Consider the following 20,681-nt stretch of genomic DNA (forward strand, 5'->3'; position numbering starts at 1 on the left):
CTGCAGCTCCCCACACTACTCTGCCCTGTGTTAGCCTCATTATCTCCGAATAACTACTGCAACCTAAATCCATCTGAACCTACTCCATGCATTCATCCCTTTCCTTCCTCTAGAATTTTTACCCCCACACATTTCCCTCCAGTACCAAACCGATGGCTCGTCAATGCCTCAGAACGTGTGTTATCGATCAAGGCCTTCCATTTCCAAAGTTGTGCCATAAATTTATTTTGTATTCAGTGCCTCGTCATTCCTTATGCAATCTACCTATCTAATCTTCAACATTTTTCTATTGCCCCACAATTCGAAAGCTTCTATTGTCTTCGTCTCCGAACTCTTTATCCTCACTTCTGTACTGGATTATACTCCAGACGAATACCTTCAGAAGACAGTCCAATACAAAATTTATATTCGGCGTAAAAAATTCTCATTTTCAGAAATGCTTTCCCTGCTATTGCCAGTGTGGATTTTATCTCCTCTCTACTCCAGCCATCATCAGTTATTTTCCTGTGTAAACAGCAAAACTCATCGACTACTTTTAATGTCTCATTTCCCAACCTAACTCCCTCAGCATCGCTTGATTTAATTCGTGTACATCTCATTACCCATGCCTAACTTTCGTTGATGTTCATCCTATAACCGTTTTTCATTTCCTTAAACTACTGTTGTATATATTTTGTTGTTTCTAATAGAATTACGATGTCATTAGCAAACCTCAAAGTTTCTATTTCTTCATCGTGCCTTCTACAAATTATCTTTGGTTCCCTTCACTGCTCGTTCAATGTAAATACTGAATAAAATCTGGAACAGGATATAACCCAGTTTCACTCCTTTCTCATCTACTGCATCCCTTTCGTGTCTTTTAATTCTTATAACTGCAGTCTGACTTCTGTGAAAGTTGTATATAACCTTCCGGTTCCTGTATTTTATCCTTGGTACCTTCAAAATTTCAAAGAATATATTCCAGTCCAGAGTTTCTCAGGCGCCGTGTCATGGCATATTAGTGCATCGCAAAAACATCTCAAGTGTGTCGCGTGATTTTTAACTTCTTCTAATCTCCAGTAGATAAAACATCTAAAACACAAAATGTTTATCACCAAATCGTTTCTTGGAGTAATAAATTTGTAAAATTTGTATCTCACACTCGTTCCATAATAAAAAATGTATTGTATGTACTTCGGTGTGCCCCAAATGAAGAAAAGTTTGAAAAATGCGGTTTCAGTCAAAAATGTACTGGGAATAAAGGAAATGTATTGTACAACTTGACTAAAATCTGGCAACATGGGTAACCTAGAAGCAGATATCCTCGAAGTAATGATGCAACTTAAATCACTTAATAAAAGCAAGCTTTCCGGTTCAGACTGTATATCAATTAGGATCCTTTCAGTGTATACTAATGCGATAGCTCCATACTTAACAATCATATACAACCGCTCGCTCGACGAGAGATCCGTACCCAAAGACTGGAAAGTTGCACAGATCACAGGAATGTTCAAGAAAGGTAGTAGGAGTAATCCACTAACTTACAGGCCCATATCATTAACGTTGGTATGCAGCAGAATTTTGGAACATATATTGTATTCTAAAATAATGAATTAGCTCGAAAAGAACGGTCTATTGACACACAGTCAACAAGGATTTAGAAAAAACCGTTCTTGTGAAACACAATTAGCTCTTTACTTACACGAAGTGTTGAGTGCTATTGACAAAGGATTTCAAGCTGATTCCGTATTTCTAGATTTCCGGAAGGCTTTTGGCACTGTACCACACAACCGGCTTGTGGTGAAATTGCGTGCTTATCGAATATCTTCTCAGTTATGCGACTGGATTCGCGATTCCCTGTCAGAGAGGTCAGAGTTCGTAGTAACTGACGGAAAGTGAACGAGTAAAACAAAAGTGATTTCTAGCTTTCTCCAAGGTAGTGTTATGGGCCCTCTGGTATTACTTGTCTACATAAACGATTTAGGACACAATCTGAGCAGCTGTTTCAAGTTGTTTTCAGACGGTGCTGTAATTTATCGTCTAGTAAAGTCATCAGACTATCAAAAGAAATTACAAAACTGTTTAGAAAGGATATCTGTATGGTACGAAAATTGGCAGTTGACTGTAAACAATGAAAAGAGTGGGGTCACCAACATGAGTGCTAAAAGAAATCCGTCGAATTTCGGTTTTGCGATAAATCTGTCAAATCTAAAGGCCATAAATTCAACCAAATATCTAGGAATTACAATTACGAACAACTTACATTGGAAAAACACATAGAAAATGTTGTGGAGAAGGCTAAGCAAAGACTGCGTTTTACTGGCTGAACACTTAGAAAATGTAACATATCTACTAAGGAGACTACCTACATTAAGCTTATCCGCCCTCTTTTGGAGTACTGCTGCGCGGTCTGGGATCCTTACCAGATAGGATTAATGGCGTGCAACATCCCCATTGAAAAATTAATGAATTATTGTGTTGATAAACCTCTTACGTTATTTGATTTTCAAATAGCTGAGCAGAACTGAACGTACTCAGACATTTCTCTCTTTACTTATTCTGATCAACACTAAACTAACACACAATATTTTTAGCGCAACGCAATCTGACTTTCAATAATCCCTACAAAAGAATGGCTCTGACTAGCAATAACCTATACCTTTCATGAATCACTTACCTCACAAAAATCTTCGTTATTCGAACTACTGCAATACAGCGAGCGCCAATACTACCAGCTAAATAAAACATTCTAACTACTGAAGGCACTAACTACTGATCGGCATAGTTAGCAAATGAAAGATTTTTATAGAGAACAAACAATGTATTTACCTTAATAATGTTCAAAAGTCTTCATACGTATATCTATTCATGATATCCAGTATTACAAACTTACTCTTTCTGATGAACACACGTCCAGATAGTCCGCTCTCAGAATTCTGCCATCTGTCTCCCCACATCCACCACTGCTGGCGGCTCACCTCCAACTGCGCAACGCTAAGCGCTGTCCACATCCAACTGCCCAACACTACAATAGCAAATATTCCAACAATGCCAACCAGCCACAGATTGCACAGAGCACAGTCAGTGATTTTCATACAGAGCGCTACGTGGCGTTATCAACATAAAAACCTAAACAGCCTACTTACAGGAGTACATCGAGAAAGGTAATAGAAGAGCATCACGTTTCATGTTCCTGTATGACAATGACATACAGGATTTGGGGAGGGGGTCATTAAAACAAAGGCGTCACGAAGTTTGAAACACCAACTTCCTCCTCCGAATGCGAAAATATTTTGTTGATGCAGGCCTGCATAAGGAGAAACGATCATTAGAATAAAATAAGGGAAATCAAAACTCGCACTAAAAGATATAGATGTTCATTTTTTCCTCGCGCTGCACGAGAGTGGAGTAATAGAGAATTATTGTGAAGGACCCTCTGCGAGGAAGGTACTGGGGGGCGCACGAAATGTGTTACCAATTGTTTCTTTCACAATTTACGACGCACATTAGATATCCCGCTGGGATCTCTACAGCAGTACTAGTAGAGCTTAGAAAAACAAATGAGTTACGAAATGACGTTTAATTCACGATACTGCCGCTAGGAGACTAGTAAGCAGCAATGGCTGACGATGGAAGACTGACGACACAGCAACGATCCGCAATTGTGTTACTTTTTCATGAAACGAAATGCCTTGTTGTGACTCACAGGCGTTTTCGACAACAGTTTAACACACGATCGGTCCCTTGCAAGAAGACCATCCACAGGTTGTACGATAAGTTTGTACAGGAAGGAACAGTATCAGAAGCGAAGCGACCTCGGTCTAAGGCTGTTTGTTCGCCGGAAAATACTGAAACGGTACGAGTTTCTGTACAGAGATGTACCGGGAAATCGTGTAGAAAGGCAGCAGTGCAACTGCGAATATCCAGACGCTCCGTTCAACACATTCTTGAAAGTGACCTCCATATGTACCCATACAAGATGACCTGTGCACAGAAGCTCACTGAAGAACACAAACTGCAGAGACTACTGTTTGCTCAGTGGGCGGAGGATAGGGAAGAAACTCTCAACAACGTTTGGTTTTCACACGAGGCTCATTTTCATTTAGACAGTGTGGTTAACAAACAAAATGTACGATTTGGGTCACTGAAAACCCACAAGGGCTTCATGAGCGACAACATTATGCTCTGAGGATTACAGCAATTTCCAGTCACCGACTTCTTCTTTGAAGAAACTGTGAACATCGAGCGTTATTTGAGCATGCTTCGCAATAGCTTCATTCCACAACTTCTTGCTACTGCCTTGCCCTTCAACACGTAGTGGTTTATGCAAGATGGAGCAAGGTCACATACTGCAAACACTGTGTTGGAGTTTTTACACGAGCATTTCGACATGCGGATCATTTCACTCAATTTCCAGGTTGCTTCAATGACGGTCAAAATTGGCCCCACAATAGTCCAGACCTCAATCCATGTGACTTTTTTCTTTGGGGGTACCTAAAGGAAAATATTTTCCCGAAACGTCCACGTGATCTAATGGAGCTCAGAAGACTTATTCTTCAAGCTTGCAGTGAAATTACGGAAGACATGTGACGTAGGGTAAACACTAACTTCAGTGAAACTTCCTGGCAGATTAAAACTGTGTGCCGGATCGAGACTCGAACTCGGGACCTTTCCCTTTCGCGGGCAAGTGCTCTACCAACTGAGCTACCCAACAACGACTCATGTCCCGTCTTCACAGAATTACTTCTGCCAGTACCTCGTCTCCCACTTTCCAAACTTTACAGAAGCTCTCCCCCAGGCTGTGGCTAAGCCATGTCTCCGCATTATCCTTTCTTTCCGCATGGTTCGCAGGAGAGCTTCTGTAAAGTTTGGAAAGTAGGAGACGAGGTACTGGCAGAAGTAAATCTGTGAGGACGGGGTGCGAGTCGTGCTTGGGTAGCTCAGTTTGTAGAGCACTTGCCCGCGAAAGGCAAAGGTCCCGAGTTCGAGTCTCGGTCCGGCACACAGTTTTAATCTGCCAGGAAGTTTCATATCAGTGCACACTTCGCTGCAGAGTGAAAATCTCATTCTACTAGCTTCAGTGTTCGTTTGAAGAAAGTTAGGAAACGAAATGGTGGACATATTGAGCATGTGCTGAGTTAGGACAGATCTTCATGGACGGCTCTTCATTGTAGTATGTGTTCCTTTCAGATTGTATTGACAATAAAGTTTATATTCAAAAACAAAACGGTAACACATTTCGTGCGACACCCTGTAAGTGTGATTTGCAGAGTATACATGTAGATGTAGATGTAGAAAAGATGAAATCGATTTATACGAAAAATCCTGATGCATCTGGAGTGGAGGGAAATGTGGCGGTAAAGTGTGGAGGGTGACCAAGGCTTGACGGCAATAAGCAGCTTTAAGGGGAATTCATACTGCAGTAATTATTCAGAGATGAAGGGTGTTGCACAGCACAGCATAGGGAGTACAGCTGCGTCAAAGAGTCTTTGTACTGAAGACAACGATGTGTTACACGGTTAGATTCCTCAGAATAGCTCGAATTCTAGATCTTGGAAGTCACTGAGGGCTCCCATCACGAAATGGTTTCAGCTCTCCTCCCGGAGCCAGATCGCCCGTTGGGCACGCTGTGTGCGCGGATACGGAAGGTCCATCGGCGTAATCAGCGTGGACAGTTTGTTTACCTGCGGCTGCTCGCAGGTGGAGAGAGCCGCGAGCCGACGTCGGCGGTGTGGCTAGTAGGTCGCGGGTGGGGGAGGGGGAGGGGGACGGAGTGGGGGCTGTGTTCCTCCAACTTGTCCTACAAGAGCGGTCGACACGGGAGGCGGCGCTCAGTTGTGACCAGAGAGACAGGCAGGCCGGAGATGGAGGCCCACACGTGCAAGCTGCTGCTGCGGCTGCTGCTCGCAGTTGCCGCCCTCGGTGAGTCCAAGCCGCCAGCCGGGGCCTGCGCCAGTGTTCCCGTACCATCCGCCCCACAGTTACCGTACCGTCACGCAGTCGCCCTAGCCACCCGCTCTGTATCCCAACGTATGAGGCAAGCTTAGGACTCAGTGCTTGACAATGAGGGAGCTAAACTAGAAGGGTGAAATCTGCAATTGAAGCCGACTCATGGAACCTGGCATAGGATTACGTAAAGATAGTTAACTGCTCATTCCCTTCTTTCTGGAGACGTGGGATTCGAAGCCCCATCCATTCTCCACCGCTTATATTTTTCGTTATTTTCGTAAACCAGTGCGGATGAATAATTTGGCAATTTCTTCGGAAGCGTTGTATACTGGGCTGCGAATGTTCCATAGAAAGGAAGATAACATGGGGTGTGCCCCAGGGAACCGTAATAGTCCCTATAATATTCATAATATACAAAACCACTCGATCAGATAGGATTAGCATCACTGTAAGATGACTCGTTAATGATTCTGGTGTGTACAGTGAGGCGTCGTCGTTGGACTAACGTTCGGAGTTGCAAAAAACTTGGACAAAAATTCCGTTTTGTATAATGAGTAGCAACTCCCTTTGAATGTAGATAAATTTGAGACAATGTTTATAATAAAGAGAAATAACCAACAATATCTGGTTACAAGATTAGTGCTGAACATCTTCAGCATTTCACATAGTGTAAGTATATGGGGTAAAAGTAAGAAGTGATATGAAATGAAACGATCTCGTAAAATCAGTATTAGGCGAATAGAAGTCTTAGTTGTACTGGATGGGATCAATGGAAATCCATTGCATCTGTAAGGGAGCTGCTATTGCGACCAATCCTAGAGTACTGGTGCAATGTTCGGAGTCCTTATCAAATTGGCACGACAACAGTCGAAAGGATTGACGAGCGAGCTGTTAGGATCGTAATAGGTGTCTATAGCTCATACGAAAGTGTAACGGAAATACTCGGTGAACTTAAAAGGGGATCTTTGGAAGAAAGATCCCCATTGTATCAATTTGGAGAAACTGTATTCGAAGAAGACCGTGCTACCATTATGTTTCCACCGTCATATATCTCACGTAACGGTCATGAGAATAAGATAACAGAGATCAGAGTGCGTACAGAGAGATATGGATTGTCATTTTTTCGTTCCTCAGCTTGCGTCTGCAGAAGAAAACAAAACTGATGACACTGGTGCGATGTACCCTGTGACATTCACTGTACAGTCGCTTGTAGAGTACATGTAGACTTAGATGTAGAGAAGTAACTTTTAGCCCTCCCTCCAAGTTCCCATAGTTGAGCAAGTGCTCTGTTTCTAATGACATGAACATTAACGCCGCAATAAGTTCTATCATCACCCTTTCTTCTATACTTCAGATAGCGCATTATCTCTACATCTCCGTCCTAACATTAATAATATGAAGTACCTAAGCAAAGTGGCCTACTTTAGCACAGAATTTTTAGTAATTTCGACAGTTCTTGGAACTTTGTAACCCACTGATTTAGCTTCTTTATGTTTGTTTGGTAATCAAATACTGTGAGGTCACAGCTTTGATTCATACACTGTTTTTTCTTTCCTTTCGCCTATAAAATTACGGGACATGTGTACAAATATCAATGGGGTTCCTTTATATTTGGAACAGCTATTTTGTCACTCAGCAAAGTGCAGATAAAAATGCCTGCACAAATTGAAACAGACCGTCTCATACACAGATAAATGTAAAACCGAGATATCGGTCTCATAAACATTCTCGGCAAAATCTAAAATGTTCGTATCTATGATTATACATTTAGCTTCTAACGTACCTCGCCCAGAAACCACAATACACACTCATGATGGCACTAATGTACCGAAACTCGCGTAGGTAAGGGCAAAATAGAGGAAACCGTGTTTTACTCCAAGTGGTGATATCAAAGTATTTCCGTTGTGTAACGTACTTGCCACCAACACTGAGTGGACATGCCATAGTTCCACTTTCTCTTTTTTACTCTTCGGTACGACGTAGCTTGCAACAGGTTGTGTTCTCATCACGGTTATATTCAGTGAAGAGTAGTTTGTGAAATGATTTTGTATCACTCTTCTGCCATGTTGTAGACAGCATGGAAACTGCACGAATTGCAGCCCTTATATTAGCTTCCTGTTACTGCAGGAAGGAAATTCCTTGAATATCATAATTTGTCGCATTCATCATAGTACGCTAACACGCGAAATTTCATCTTCGGTAACTGTGACTATCTGCAGAGAATTCACTATTTAAAATCACTGTATACGTATGGGGAATTCTTTGCATCGACTAAATTTTCCATTGCTACGATATCGCAGAAGCATATACTGGAGAAAATAAATGGAAACTAGTTTTAGGCGCATCTATCACAAGACCCTGAAATACAGGCACTACATGCCTTTAAAGGTGTGATAAAGGAAATGGATGGTGAGAGTTTGAAGATCTGGTGTCATCGATGTCATTTAGAAGATAGGTGCAGCGTAGCTGCATAATTTCACAGGGATTTACTGAAAGCAGCATCATGTAGGTCTCTTAAAGTGATTTGAGGAAACCATTCGAAGTCGTAACTGAAGAATCTTTAACAGGAACAGTATGATTATATACCGTATTACTTTCAGATCAAACACGTATGTAATCTGTCAGTCTAATTCCAAAAAATTTAACAGAACGGCGTATTTTTTTCGAGAAGATGTAGAGGAAATGAACCCAGAGAAATGTGTCTCATACCATAACAAAGTTCTGGGAGGGAATAGTATCAAAAAGGATAATGGCGACTGCTGCTGCGTCTGTTGTTCATCATTCCAGTTTCCTGTGCAATTATTTTATGTTCCTATTACATCAGGCACTCAACTTCATCATACACGAAATGTATTCGGAAGCCAGTAGTACCGGAAATAGTGACCAGTGAGAAAATCGATCATTACTGATTGTCAGTATAAGTTATGTCTAAGATCTGTTTGGTGGAATTGCCTTAAGTAGCTAATATATCCTTAGTCAACAACTGAATAAAAGTAACTGTTAATTGGATTTTTCGGAAAATGAAATAATTCTCTGTCTTCATGACCGTGCTATATGAAACATTTCATGTTTTTTTGTGAATCTATCAGTTTTTTTCAGTGGCTGATCCGGAGCTACCTTTCGCATCTTACATATTTCAAACACACATTTTTATTTAAATCCTCACAGAAAAGGGATAGGCACTAAACACACATCATGTTGCTGGAACCATTCAGCAGATACAACACGAAACTAAAACTGAAATGTAGCCATCAAAAACTATAAGACACTTCTTGTTCACCAAAAATTGCTTCGGACCTTTTTTTTTTATTCATCTGGACCAACAGCAGTTGGACATCTGACGGCTACCAAGCAAGACTCGGTAAAGCAGCTGTATTAGACCAAAGGCTTCCTCTGAGGAAAGTTACCACTTGTGTAGTGTTGCTGTAGTCAATTAAGTTTTCCAATAAGTCTGAAACCCTCTTCTACAGACTGTCTGATGATCCACAGCGAGTGGGTAATGTGAGACGTCATTTATGATAAACATTTTCCGGTGTATGGAAATGCTGTTGGCGAGGACACTACCATGTAATATGACAAGAGCACCACGATATTCTTCGGTATTTTCGACAGGCTTACGTAAGCAGCTACAGGAACCTGTCACTAATTTCTCAAATCCCTGACGACAGAAACCTGATCTTCAAAAGTTGAAGCGATGTCAGACCTCTACTTTTCCAGTTGATCGTATTCTTTTCACTTCCAGAATCAAACATGCACTCTGCAGCGGAATGGGAATCTAAACGAGGTTTGTGTCCCTCTCCGGCACACTGTTAGAGCTGTGAAACAAAAAAAAAATGGCTCTGAGCACTATGGGACTCAACTGCTGTGGTCATTAGTCCCCTAGAACTTAGAACTACTTAAACCTAACTAACCTAAGGACATCACACACATCCATGCCCGAGGCAGGATTCGAACCTGCGACCGTAGCAGTCGCACGGTTCCTGACTGCGCGCCTAGAACCACGAGACCACTGCGGCCGGCAGCTGTGAAACAAAATTTTCTTTTGCTGTTTAATGCTCAAGCATTAAGATTTTGATAAACTGTTTTTTGCTAAGTCAAGCAAGACCAACACCGGAACAGTTCATTCGAAAAGATCGGACATATAAATTGTCTCGTCCTTGTGCAATACGAGCTTACGTTCCGTCTCAAATGACCTCGTACTTACTACACATTAAACCCTAAAATGACATCCTTTAAAACGTTATATATCTATCGTAGAAAGGCAAAACTATGTGCACCAAGCCCCTTATTCACACATTCCATACGGCTTATCTTCAACTCACCTTAGAGATATGTGTAAGTTAGTATGAGTAGAAACGAAAATTAACTTAGCTAGTAAACACTGGGTTCCTTGCAGGCAGTTCTTTCGTAATGCTAAACGTGACGTTATGAACTGCTCCATGCTTGGAGAGCGTTGCTGCTCCGCACCTATGTAATGAACTGATGAATGACCGTTACACTTACTAAAAAGTTCTCACTCCACTTAAGCAAAATAAATAACTTTTTAGCAACCGGATCGATTTTTCACAAAATTAGTTTAGTGAATGTACAGCGATGCACTCATTAGCAAACTTGGGAAGTGGGAAGCCGACATAGCTACCCACTGTAGTGACTACTAAGCTGAACATTGTGACACTACAGCGTGAAGATCGTTGTACCATGTTCTTTGAATCGCTGCTGCCAGAAACTGGTATAGTTCTATAAACAGCAAGTGTGCATGCGCAAACATGCTTGAGTGTGCAGGATAAATTTGCGCAATCATCAGGACTGTGCAAGCAGTTTGATGATCGCATTTCATTTATATATGTTTGTACAAGCGTTCATGGGTGCGCATGCCTGAGCGTGCGTACCAAAAACAGAGAGGCTTGTGTAAGCACTCGTCAGCAACTTGATTTAATTTTTATTTGGACCTATGAAATCACATTCTGTACAAAAATTGTTCTGTAATGTGGGACAAGCCGAGGAGAAGGAAAACAGCAATAGCGTGAATAGTTAATATGGAAATATTATTTTCGTTTCTTTCACAACTCTTTACTCCACATGTCACGTTTCCTCTTTTGTTTTTATTTCGTAGCACAAGCATAAAGGCTGCCAAAGTCATTGCATCGTCATTTGAGCTCGACATTTTCTGGTAACCAAACTGATGTTTGTACAGGCAAGCTTGAACCGCGTGGAGGCGCGAAGAATTTGAGCATGCTTGCGCAAGCATGCTTGTGAAACATGCAGTTACGTGTGTGGCCGCCTTAACGTCTCATGCCACAATCCTAAAATGATGAAGACAACATTTTTGTTGCACAGTCAACACTGAACATTCAGTCACAGGATTTATACGGCATGGTTTCACGAGGACAACGTCGCCATTCTTCAAATGTTTCCGTTTAAGATCCCCGAGCATTTCTGTTAGCGTGTGGGATATACGGACTTTTTCGAACCTAGCATTTTGTCTCTGTATTCGTTCGGCCTCTGGCGTGGGTCTACTTTACAAAGATCCAAAACGCTGTACCACAATTTAGAAGCAGAGGAAGAAGAATATTAGGGTGTAACGTACCGTTGACCACGTGATCATTAGAGACTGAACACATTCTGAGAAGTGAGAGAGATGTCGAAATAAATCGACCGTGTCACAATCAACGGAACCACCTCAGTATCCAGCTTAAGCAGTTAAAGAAAATAATAAAAAACCTCGATCTGGATGGCTGAACGGACATTTGAGCCGCTGTCCTCCCAATGCGAGCCCAATGTTTTAGAACTGCACCACATCGCTGGGTGCCCAACAGCACTTAGACTAGATCCCATTGACGCCTTGTATGCAAGTCCCTTTAAAGATACACCATTCTTTCCAAGAATCCTCGAGAGTAATTTATGTCTTGCAACCGACATTTCTACTACTCATTGTTCGAGTCCGTCCTTGATCATACTGGTACGTACCATTGCCACTAGGTATTGATAATACGTGAGAGGATCCAGAAATTAACCACTAATCATAGTACCACATACCTTTGGGTTCTTTTTCTTGTCCATAGGCAATGTACTGCGTTTATCTACATTAAAAATGAGCTATGTTTTAGCAGGAAAGTTAACTAAGGAGAAATTTGGAAACGTAATTATAATTCAAGAAAAGGGAATTCCCAGGACAGGGTGGTCGTGAAAAGAGAAGACGGAACAGGCACTATTGCGTAAACCTTGAAATGCAGAAGAAGAAGAAATTGAAGAAGTAGAAGATACAACATGATAACTGTGTAAGAATTGGCAAGGGACTTAGAACATTTGTTCAACGAAGTGGATTGTGTCCTGAGAAAAGATTGTAAGGTGAACATAAATAAAAGTAAAACAATGGTACTGGAGGGTATTCAAACCAGGTCAGGTGATTCAGAGGGAATTAGATTAGGAATTGATGCACTGATAAAAGTACAAAAGTTTTGCTTCTTGGGCAGCTCGAAAGCTTCTCTTGGTGTTGTTCAGCAGGAGTAGAGCATATTCACTGTCTACTTCTTTTAATAATTATTATCACCACCAACAGTATCAATTAGCTGCAGGCAAGGTCGTGGCTGCAAAATGTGGAAATGTGACTCAACTACGTAACATTTGTGATAGGATATTGATATGACAAGTATTACTACCTGGCAGATATACAGGACTCTGCAAAAAAGTTAATATTTTTAATAAAGCAAAGAACAGTAAAAGTGTCTGAGCAAACAGCCTCTGTCTTGCTACACAGTCCGTCCTCTTCATGTTCTCTTGACACTATTAGGCCCCCTCCACGACGACTTCTTCTATCGGCTGACACAGCCATCTCGTATCACGCCCACTGCTGCATGTTTACTGACAAACGTTGATCTTCGTCCTTACACACCCGTGGCGCGAGTTGCACTTCAGAACACGCGATAGGAGGTGGTTGTGCGAAGAAGAAGACGTGTAGAAGAAAACAAGTCTGTGGGATCAACGATGACAGCATAGTGTGAAGAGGACTGAATGTAAAGTTTACTGTTTTACTGTCTCTCATATTGTTAATGTAAATGTTTTTAATTTTTAAAAAGATTCTCTTGTACCTGTAGCGTCACCCTCGCATCCGTCGCCCCTCCACTTCCCCACAATCATGCTTCTTTAATAATTGTATTTCCGTGTTTAAAACAGCTCCGAATGTTTAATTTCTTCACAAATGAACTAATTTGATAAATATTGGATATTAAGGATGTAAAACCTTTATGGCTGTAGAGGTAAAACCCTAATTCTGTTGGTTTTTTTGGTTTAGGATTATTCATTCATACACTAATAAAGTCAAAATCAAACGTGGAAGAATTTTACAAAGGATTAAAATTAGTTCGAAGTCGTAAAGTGCTCCCATTACCAAACATTCGTATAATATATGAATTAACCATACGAAGTTTCTAACTTAAATTCAGTCAACATCAGTATATATATATATAGCCGGCCGTTGTGGCCGAGCGGCTCTAGGCGCTTCAGTCTGGAACCGCGCGATCGCTACGGTCGCAGGTTCGAATCCTGCCTCGGGCATGGATGTGTGTGATGTCCTTACGTTAGTTAGGTTTAAGTAGTTCTAAGTTCTCTGGGACTGATGACCTCAGATGTTAAGTCCCATAGTGCTCAGAGCCATTTGAACCATATATATATATATATATAATATATATATATATATATATATATATATATATATATATTCTTAATGGTAGTATCGTCTTTCCACTGTAGAGATGGATTATATATATTGGCTTACGTTCACATACATATATCTCAACAGTACGACAGTTCTCTACGACAATTCAGAAGATTCATGACGGACAAGCCGTACCCTGGTACGACGTTACATAGGCCTAGACTAGCCACGTGGTGACATACAGACGATTTTCGTCTCAGTTAGGACGATACGAGGGGTAAAAACTGTGGAGGAAGATAGATACTCGGATAGAACCAGGAAATAATTGAAGATGTAGGTTTCAACTGCTGCCCTGAGATGACAAGGTTGGCACAGGAGATGAATTAGCGGCTAGCCGCATCTAACCAGTCAGGTGACTGACGACTCAAAAAAAAAAAAATTACAATACGAAGATGAGGACAACACAACACCCAGTCCCCAAGTGGAGAAAATCTCCGGTCCGGCCGGAAATCGAAAAAACTGTCATTGCAAACTGCCGCGCTGGCCCCGCAGCTACCGAGGCGGATCGATAATCATACGAAACACTGAAAATCAAATTTTTATTGCCCCTGTAATGCGTTAGATAGGCGACCAGCGACTACGACCTGGTGATGGTTTCAACAGTTTAGTAAGACAGACGTTACCTGAAGATGAGAGCTAGGTCTCGAAACACGTTGTCCGACTTGCTATCTTACCATGAATTTTGAATGTTTGAACAAAATATTTATGTTTTTCTAATGACACTAACACTACACACTCACTCGCAACAGTGCAGTCTACTGTAAAAACAACAACCACTAAGTGCTCCTCTTTGCGGCTATAGACTCTCTGAGAGCGGCACGCGTGGGAAATGGCTGGTCAGCCTGTGACGTTCCAGGTCTCACGCCGGTTCCTTCGCAGCCGTTAAGCGGTCCTGTTTAGCGCACCAGCCGAGCGTCGAACCCGACCGTTCAAGGTCCCGCCTAGCGGTAAGAGTGCGGTAGGCGTGCGCAGAATTCCGCCCCGCCCCGGGCGAGCCGCAGGCGGCGTCTCGCCTGCATTCCTCCGACGGGGACGCCTTTTCCTTCGACTCCGGCCGGCCGCACCCCTCGCGTCCATCAGCGGAGCCATTCCTCACACTGCCGGCCCGCGATGTTAATTGGGACGTCGAAGGCAGTTCTCGCAGCGCTAACCCACAGAGCCTCTCGCAGTTACGCGACGCGCACCAACTTTCTCCGGCGTATTGCTCGGCGTGCCGCGGCGAAGAGAAAAGAAAATTCGACGGCAGTCGCAAAGAGAAGAGAAGACACGGCAGGGCAGCTTTCGCACGCCGCGATGCCTCGGCGCCGGGAGACGCCAAGAAACCTAGCTAGCGGTGCCGCTCGTGGCTTTCGCGGTCGCTGGCGTTTTTGTCGCGCGACTGACTGCACGAAACCGACAAGCAGCCAAGGTCTCGGCCAGCCCGCAACCTCATTTCCACCCAGCTCACACTGTTTCCTCATTAGTGCGCTGATTCCACGCTTGCCTCATAAATCCAGTTCCCAATACACTAGAACGATAGTTATCACAGCGAAATTCCTCCGCAGAACCTCACGATTAGATGACACCAGTATGCCCTCCCGAACCCCCGACTCTTCAAAACATCGAACTCCAATGCATACAAAGCTTCAAACGTATAACCACATTTTAAATGAATTAATGTGTTTTCCTTTGCATGGTCTGTAGGGCTGTATCCTTTCAATACTCCGTGGGCTATAGCAGAAAACGTTCAGAAAAGGTTTGAAATTATGCTTAAAGTTTATTCGAAGCTGGGTAATTTGCACTCTGTTTTAAGAAAACTGAGTTTTCCACGCATTTTGACGCTTAAAACGTCATATCTCCTTCACTATGTGCCGAACACTGACATAATTTTTCCAAGTTAATTCAATAATGTATGTGGATATCATATGCAAAATGTGCTGCATATAGAGTTATTGGTAGAGAAGTAATGCCGCGCGGGATTAGCCGAGCGGTGTAAGGCGCTTCAATCTTGGACTGTGCGGCTCGTCCCAGCGGAGATTCGAGTCATCCCTCGGGCGTGGGTGTGTGTAAACTTAGGGACTGATGACCTTAGCAGTTAAGTCCTATAAGATTTCACACACATTTGAACTTTTTTTTTTTTTTTTTTGAGAGATGTAATGAATCAAAGCGTCATTCCCGAAGATCTACTGGACCGCGAAAATATAGTAAGCGATAAAAATTTTTTCTTTTCATTATTTTGTGGTGGCGCATCAGTGCGGAAAAGCTTCGAAAAGGTTGGAAATTGTGTGTATAGTTCTGTGGAAGTCGCTATGTGTTCTCATCCTCAGACACTGGATGAATATAGTCTGTTTAATTTGCATGCAGTGAGCTACTTTGCTTCGAGACGTGTATAATTTAATACTCTTCTCATTGTGTTAAAGCTTTAATGTATGATCGTATCTCTTAATGAGTAGATTATGACAGAATTTTAAATTTTTAAATAAAGTCTGTAATCATATGAAACAGTAAAAATTAAATTTTTGTTGCCCGTGGGAGCCGTTAGATAGGTAACCTACAAATGGAACCGAGTGACTGTTTCAGCCGTTTCGTAAATTTATTTAATATTACTTTATGTTCACTAATTAGTTTTCGTGTCATTTCAGGCTCGCTTTCTAGTGTGGCGTACAGAAGGTCAAATTTACATGATCATCTGATTCATTTGAAGTTGACTGAGAAATGGCTCGAGAGTTAATTGGTAAAAATAAAGCAATATTTCAAAAAGGGGCAGTATAGGTTACATTTAACATGCAGTCACTGTGTTCAAAAGTATCCATAATGGATAAATTTAAACTCTCGATTTTTTAAAAGTATCTTTCACTATCTAGGATGCTCGAGTAATGATCCATCTTAAGTCAGTGATTTTCCAACCAAACAGCAGCTGAGCAGCTAGTTAGACAGAGGAAGTCCTAATTGGTAATATTAGAGAGCCGTTTACCACTTCCGACATTTGCCTTGCGGCTACAGAAATCCTCCCGTAAACGTTGGTCAGGCCCAAGAGTTGGGAATTATTTTTAGTTTCTGCCAAACAAACAATATGAAAGTTTGGTCTTTTTGACAGTGCATTTGATTAAAAGTGTACAGTGCAAAGTCGATGACTAGCTCAAGATGTGCAGTGTATCTGCGATGGATTCATTTCCTAACAAAATCGAATTCGCATTATCCCTAAAGTCCCAATGACGTCAGGTCTACAGGATTTGAACAAAAACCATAAGCATCGACGAAATGTTGTGTGCTGTTCTTTTTGACATCCAAAATATTCAGCCCCCATACGTATCGATGCATAGAAATCCTCCAGTAGTTGAACGCGATGTCTCCCAAAGAAACTGTTCCAATTCCATCACAGATGCACTGGAGGGTAACGATCTCAAATTTGTGTTCTCAGAATAAACCACAATTAGAGAAGACTGTTATTTAATCTTCTCGCCCAAACTCTTGGACCTATACAGCCCTTTAAGTGAGACTGGATTCGCGTTTTGAAATGTGTGATACAGGAGTACAGTGTCTTAAGTCTCTGAATGAACGTTTTCGCCTGGAATGTTACTAATTACATCTCCTTCTATTTCTTAGTAAACAATGTACAGAATGAAAAAAAACTACGTGTACCAAATTTTAGAGTGTTTAGAGGAGATGAAAAACACATCTTTTATGTGACAGAAATGTCCCAGTTCCCCTCATGAAGGTTTGGATCGCAATACTGAGATACTAACGTATGATAACAGGTACAATACGAAAGATAACGTCATGATTTAGAGAAACGATACAGTTAGATGAAGGAGAATGCCATCGAAATGAAATAGTATGAAAATCCACTCTACAGCTCACAAGAAGTTTGGCTGAGGAAGGAACGCAGTATTCTCTACGTAATGTAAAAATATAGTGACCTTCGCTTAAAGCACTGTAGAGTCACAAGTGCAACCACTCTGCAAAGAGCCTAACAATCTTAGCGTGTCAGGCCAGCATCATTCCTATCCTTATTGCCAGCATATTGGCAAATTACAGCTAGTCTGCAAAACGGATGCCATACAGGAAGCATATCCGTGTATTATTCGAGGTTGTTACAGATTTATAGATAGGCTATCTGAAAGCAAATAGGACAAGGTAATTAAAATTAGGGCCCTACTGAAACGATGGAGACCTTTATGGGCAGGTACTGAGGAAAATTAACACTGTCGGCAATATGAAGCTATAAAATATCAACAACAGGCATTCAGTGAGGAATATCGATGAGCTAAGGATTGTAAAACTGAGAATGAATAGGTAGGGAAGCTGCTCCAGAAAAACGCTGTAGATTGAATGAGAAGATATTAACATACATTTCCTGCCAATAACTTCATAGCAATTTGATGAAGACACGAACCTACGGCCTACATCTTTTTACTACCGTATTTCCGGACCTAGGTTCCCTATCATGTTCTGCAACTTTCGTCTCCGTCGACATCCCTAAAATATGCCCCAAAGCCGACACCCAGTACACAAGATATATCAAATGTAATGGATTCCTATCGGAGGGATGCGTCCGAAACAGCCCTTACTCGATACCAGGGATGTCAACCAGTGCACTACACAACAAATCACTGCGGTCTCTGAATTTTGACACCAAAATTTCTCAAATTGTATAAACGTTTTCTTCGTTATTTCTTTTAACGAACTTACGACCATGATTCGTCCTCTCGATATATTTCAGCCTCCTCTGTTCCGGCAGTGGTTACATCATCCACCTGACCATCAGCAGGTAACCGCAGGGTAAAGAAGAAAAGCATGAAATGAGTAACGGAGAACGTACCGCTATGCAAATGTTATAAGCCTGAAGTGTAAATGGCAGCCGGGAAGCCGCCTACGACCAGTCGAGCGACTGAATGGCCATGACACGCATCACCCTCTATAAGGCAGGCCGTTCTTAGAACTACGGCGACCGAGACATTTACGCGACTCTGCTCGTGTTTACTGTCCTTGCTTAATTTCATTTCTTTGGTAATCTTGGAGCAAGAACAGAGATTTCGTATAACAATACGGAAAATGGAAAGAACCTCAAAATGCTGTATGTTTATCGTATTGGAGACTTACCCAAATAAGGGACTTTTTCGTCATACTATGAAATAACTGCAGTAGTGTTGAAACCGTGTCGAAAGAAAAATTAAGTTTAACATGACGCTGAACATTTAATCCCCATATATAGGGCATATCCTGCAAGACATAACACTCCTTTTATTTCGTAAATGGTTCGAGGTAACAGAAACGTGCTTTTCGGCAAATGATAGTACACAAATAATCGCGTAATTTTTCATATACGTAACCCCCTTAACCGCTGTACTTACCGAGATACTGGAATGAGAATTATTTTTTAAACAGAACGATATACACTTATCAGACAGAACATTATGACCAATTACCTAATAGCCGCGGCGCGGATAACTGCGGCGACGCATCGTGGCATGGAAGCAATGTGGCCTTGTAGGTCGCTGGAGGGAGTTGGTACCACATCTGCACACACAAGTCACCTAATTCAAAAAATGGTTCAAATGGCTCTGAGCACTATGGGACTTAACTGCCGAGGTCATCAGTCCCCTAGAACTTAGTTCTACTAACCTAACTAACCTAAGGACATCACACACATCCATGCCCGAGGCAGGATTCGAACCTACGACCGTAGCGGTCGCGCGGTTCCAGATTGTAGCGCCTAGAAACGCTCGCCCCCCCCCCCCCCCCCGGGCTCACATAATTCCCGTAAATTCCTGGGAGGGGGATGACGCTACGTTCTATCACATTCCAGATGTGTTCGATCAGGTTCAGATCTGGCGAGTTGGGGCGACAACCCATCAATTGCAACTCGCCACTGTGTTCCTCGAACCACTCCATCAGGCTATTGGCCTTGTGACATAGCGCATTATCTTGTTGAAAAATACAGTGCCGTCGGGAAACACGATCGCCGTCAAAGGGTGTACGTGGTCTGTAACCAGTGTACGATACTCCTTGGCCATCATGGTGTCTTGCACGAGCTCCACTGCACTCATGGATGCCCGCGTGAAGGTTCCGCAGAGCATAAAGGAGCCACCGCTAGCTAGTCTCCGTGCTGCAGTACAGGTGTCAAGGAGCTGTTCTCCTGGAAGACGACGGATTCGCGCCCCTCCCATCGGCATGAGGGAGAAGGTATCGGGAATCATCAGACTATGCAACAGTCTGCCATTGCGCCAACGTCCAGCGCCGATGGTCATGTGCCCATACCAATCGTAGTTGCCAATGTCGTGGTGTTAACATTGGCACGTGCATGGATCGTCGTCTGTGGAGACCAATCGTGAGGATTGTTCGGTGCACTGTGTGTTCAGACACAGCATTAAAGTCTGATGTCAGTTCCGCCACAGTTCGCCGCCTGTCCTGTTTTACTAGTCTGCCCAGTCTACTACGTTCGACATCTGTGATTAGGGGTGGCCGCTCGACCCCGCGACATCAAGACGTGGTTTCGCCTTGCTTTCGCCACATGTTGAAGACACTTACCACTGCACTTCTCGAACAACGGACAAGTCGTGCAGTTTCAGAAATGCTCGTGCCGAGCCTCCAGACCAGCGCAGTCTGCCCTCAGTCAAACTCAGATAGATCGCACGCCTTCGCCCTTCTGCACACGGACAAATCGCTCACTAATACTGAATGCACTGTGCATGTGTCTGATTAGTAGTCATTCCTCGCCATGTGACACCTGCTATCACCTGCACGGCTTCATATCGGTAGTAGGTTGGTGCTCATAATGTTCTGGCTGATCACTGTATTTTTTTAACGGTTACAGCAGTTTTCAAAAACGCGAGTACATTGATATAATACTTGCTGATAATCGAGTTTTAACTTTTCGGAAAGGATCCCAGAAATATGTTAAAACTGTAAGGCATGGTGGTCGGAATCGGCTGTTGCAGTGTAAACATGGACAAAAAAAGAGGAATAAAGATTACAGTTTAACGTCCCTTCGTCATCGAGGTCATTACGGACGGAGCACAAGAACGGAATGATTCAAGGATGGGGAAGAAAATCGGCC

General features: G+C 42.5%; 1 protein-coding gene across 1 annotated transcript in view; it reads left to right on the forward strand.

The window, feature by feature from the left end:
- Window positions 1-5,825: 5,825 nt before the first annotated feature.
- The window catches only part of LOC124607321 (protein Skeletor, isoforms D/E-like), a 341,628-nt gene continuing 326,772 nt past the window's right edge, over window positions 5,826-20,681 (forward strand). Inside the window, exon 1 of the mRNA XM_047139621.1 lies at window positions 5,826-5,901. Coding sequence (XP_046995577.1) covers window positions 5,844-5,901 — 58 coding nt within the window. The 5' untranslated portion in view covers window positions 5,826-5,843. The remainder of the gene's footprint in view (window positions 5,902-20,681) is intronic.

This window comes from Schistocerca americana, chromosome 3 (genome assembly GCF_021461395.2).
Source record: "Schistocerca americana isolate TAMUIC-IGC-003095 chromosome 3, iqSchAmer2.1, whole genome shotgun sequence".
Classification (NCBI taxonomy): Eukaryota; Metazoa; Arthropoda; class Insecta; order Orthoptera; family Acrididae; genus Schistocerca; species Schistocerca americana.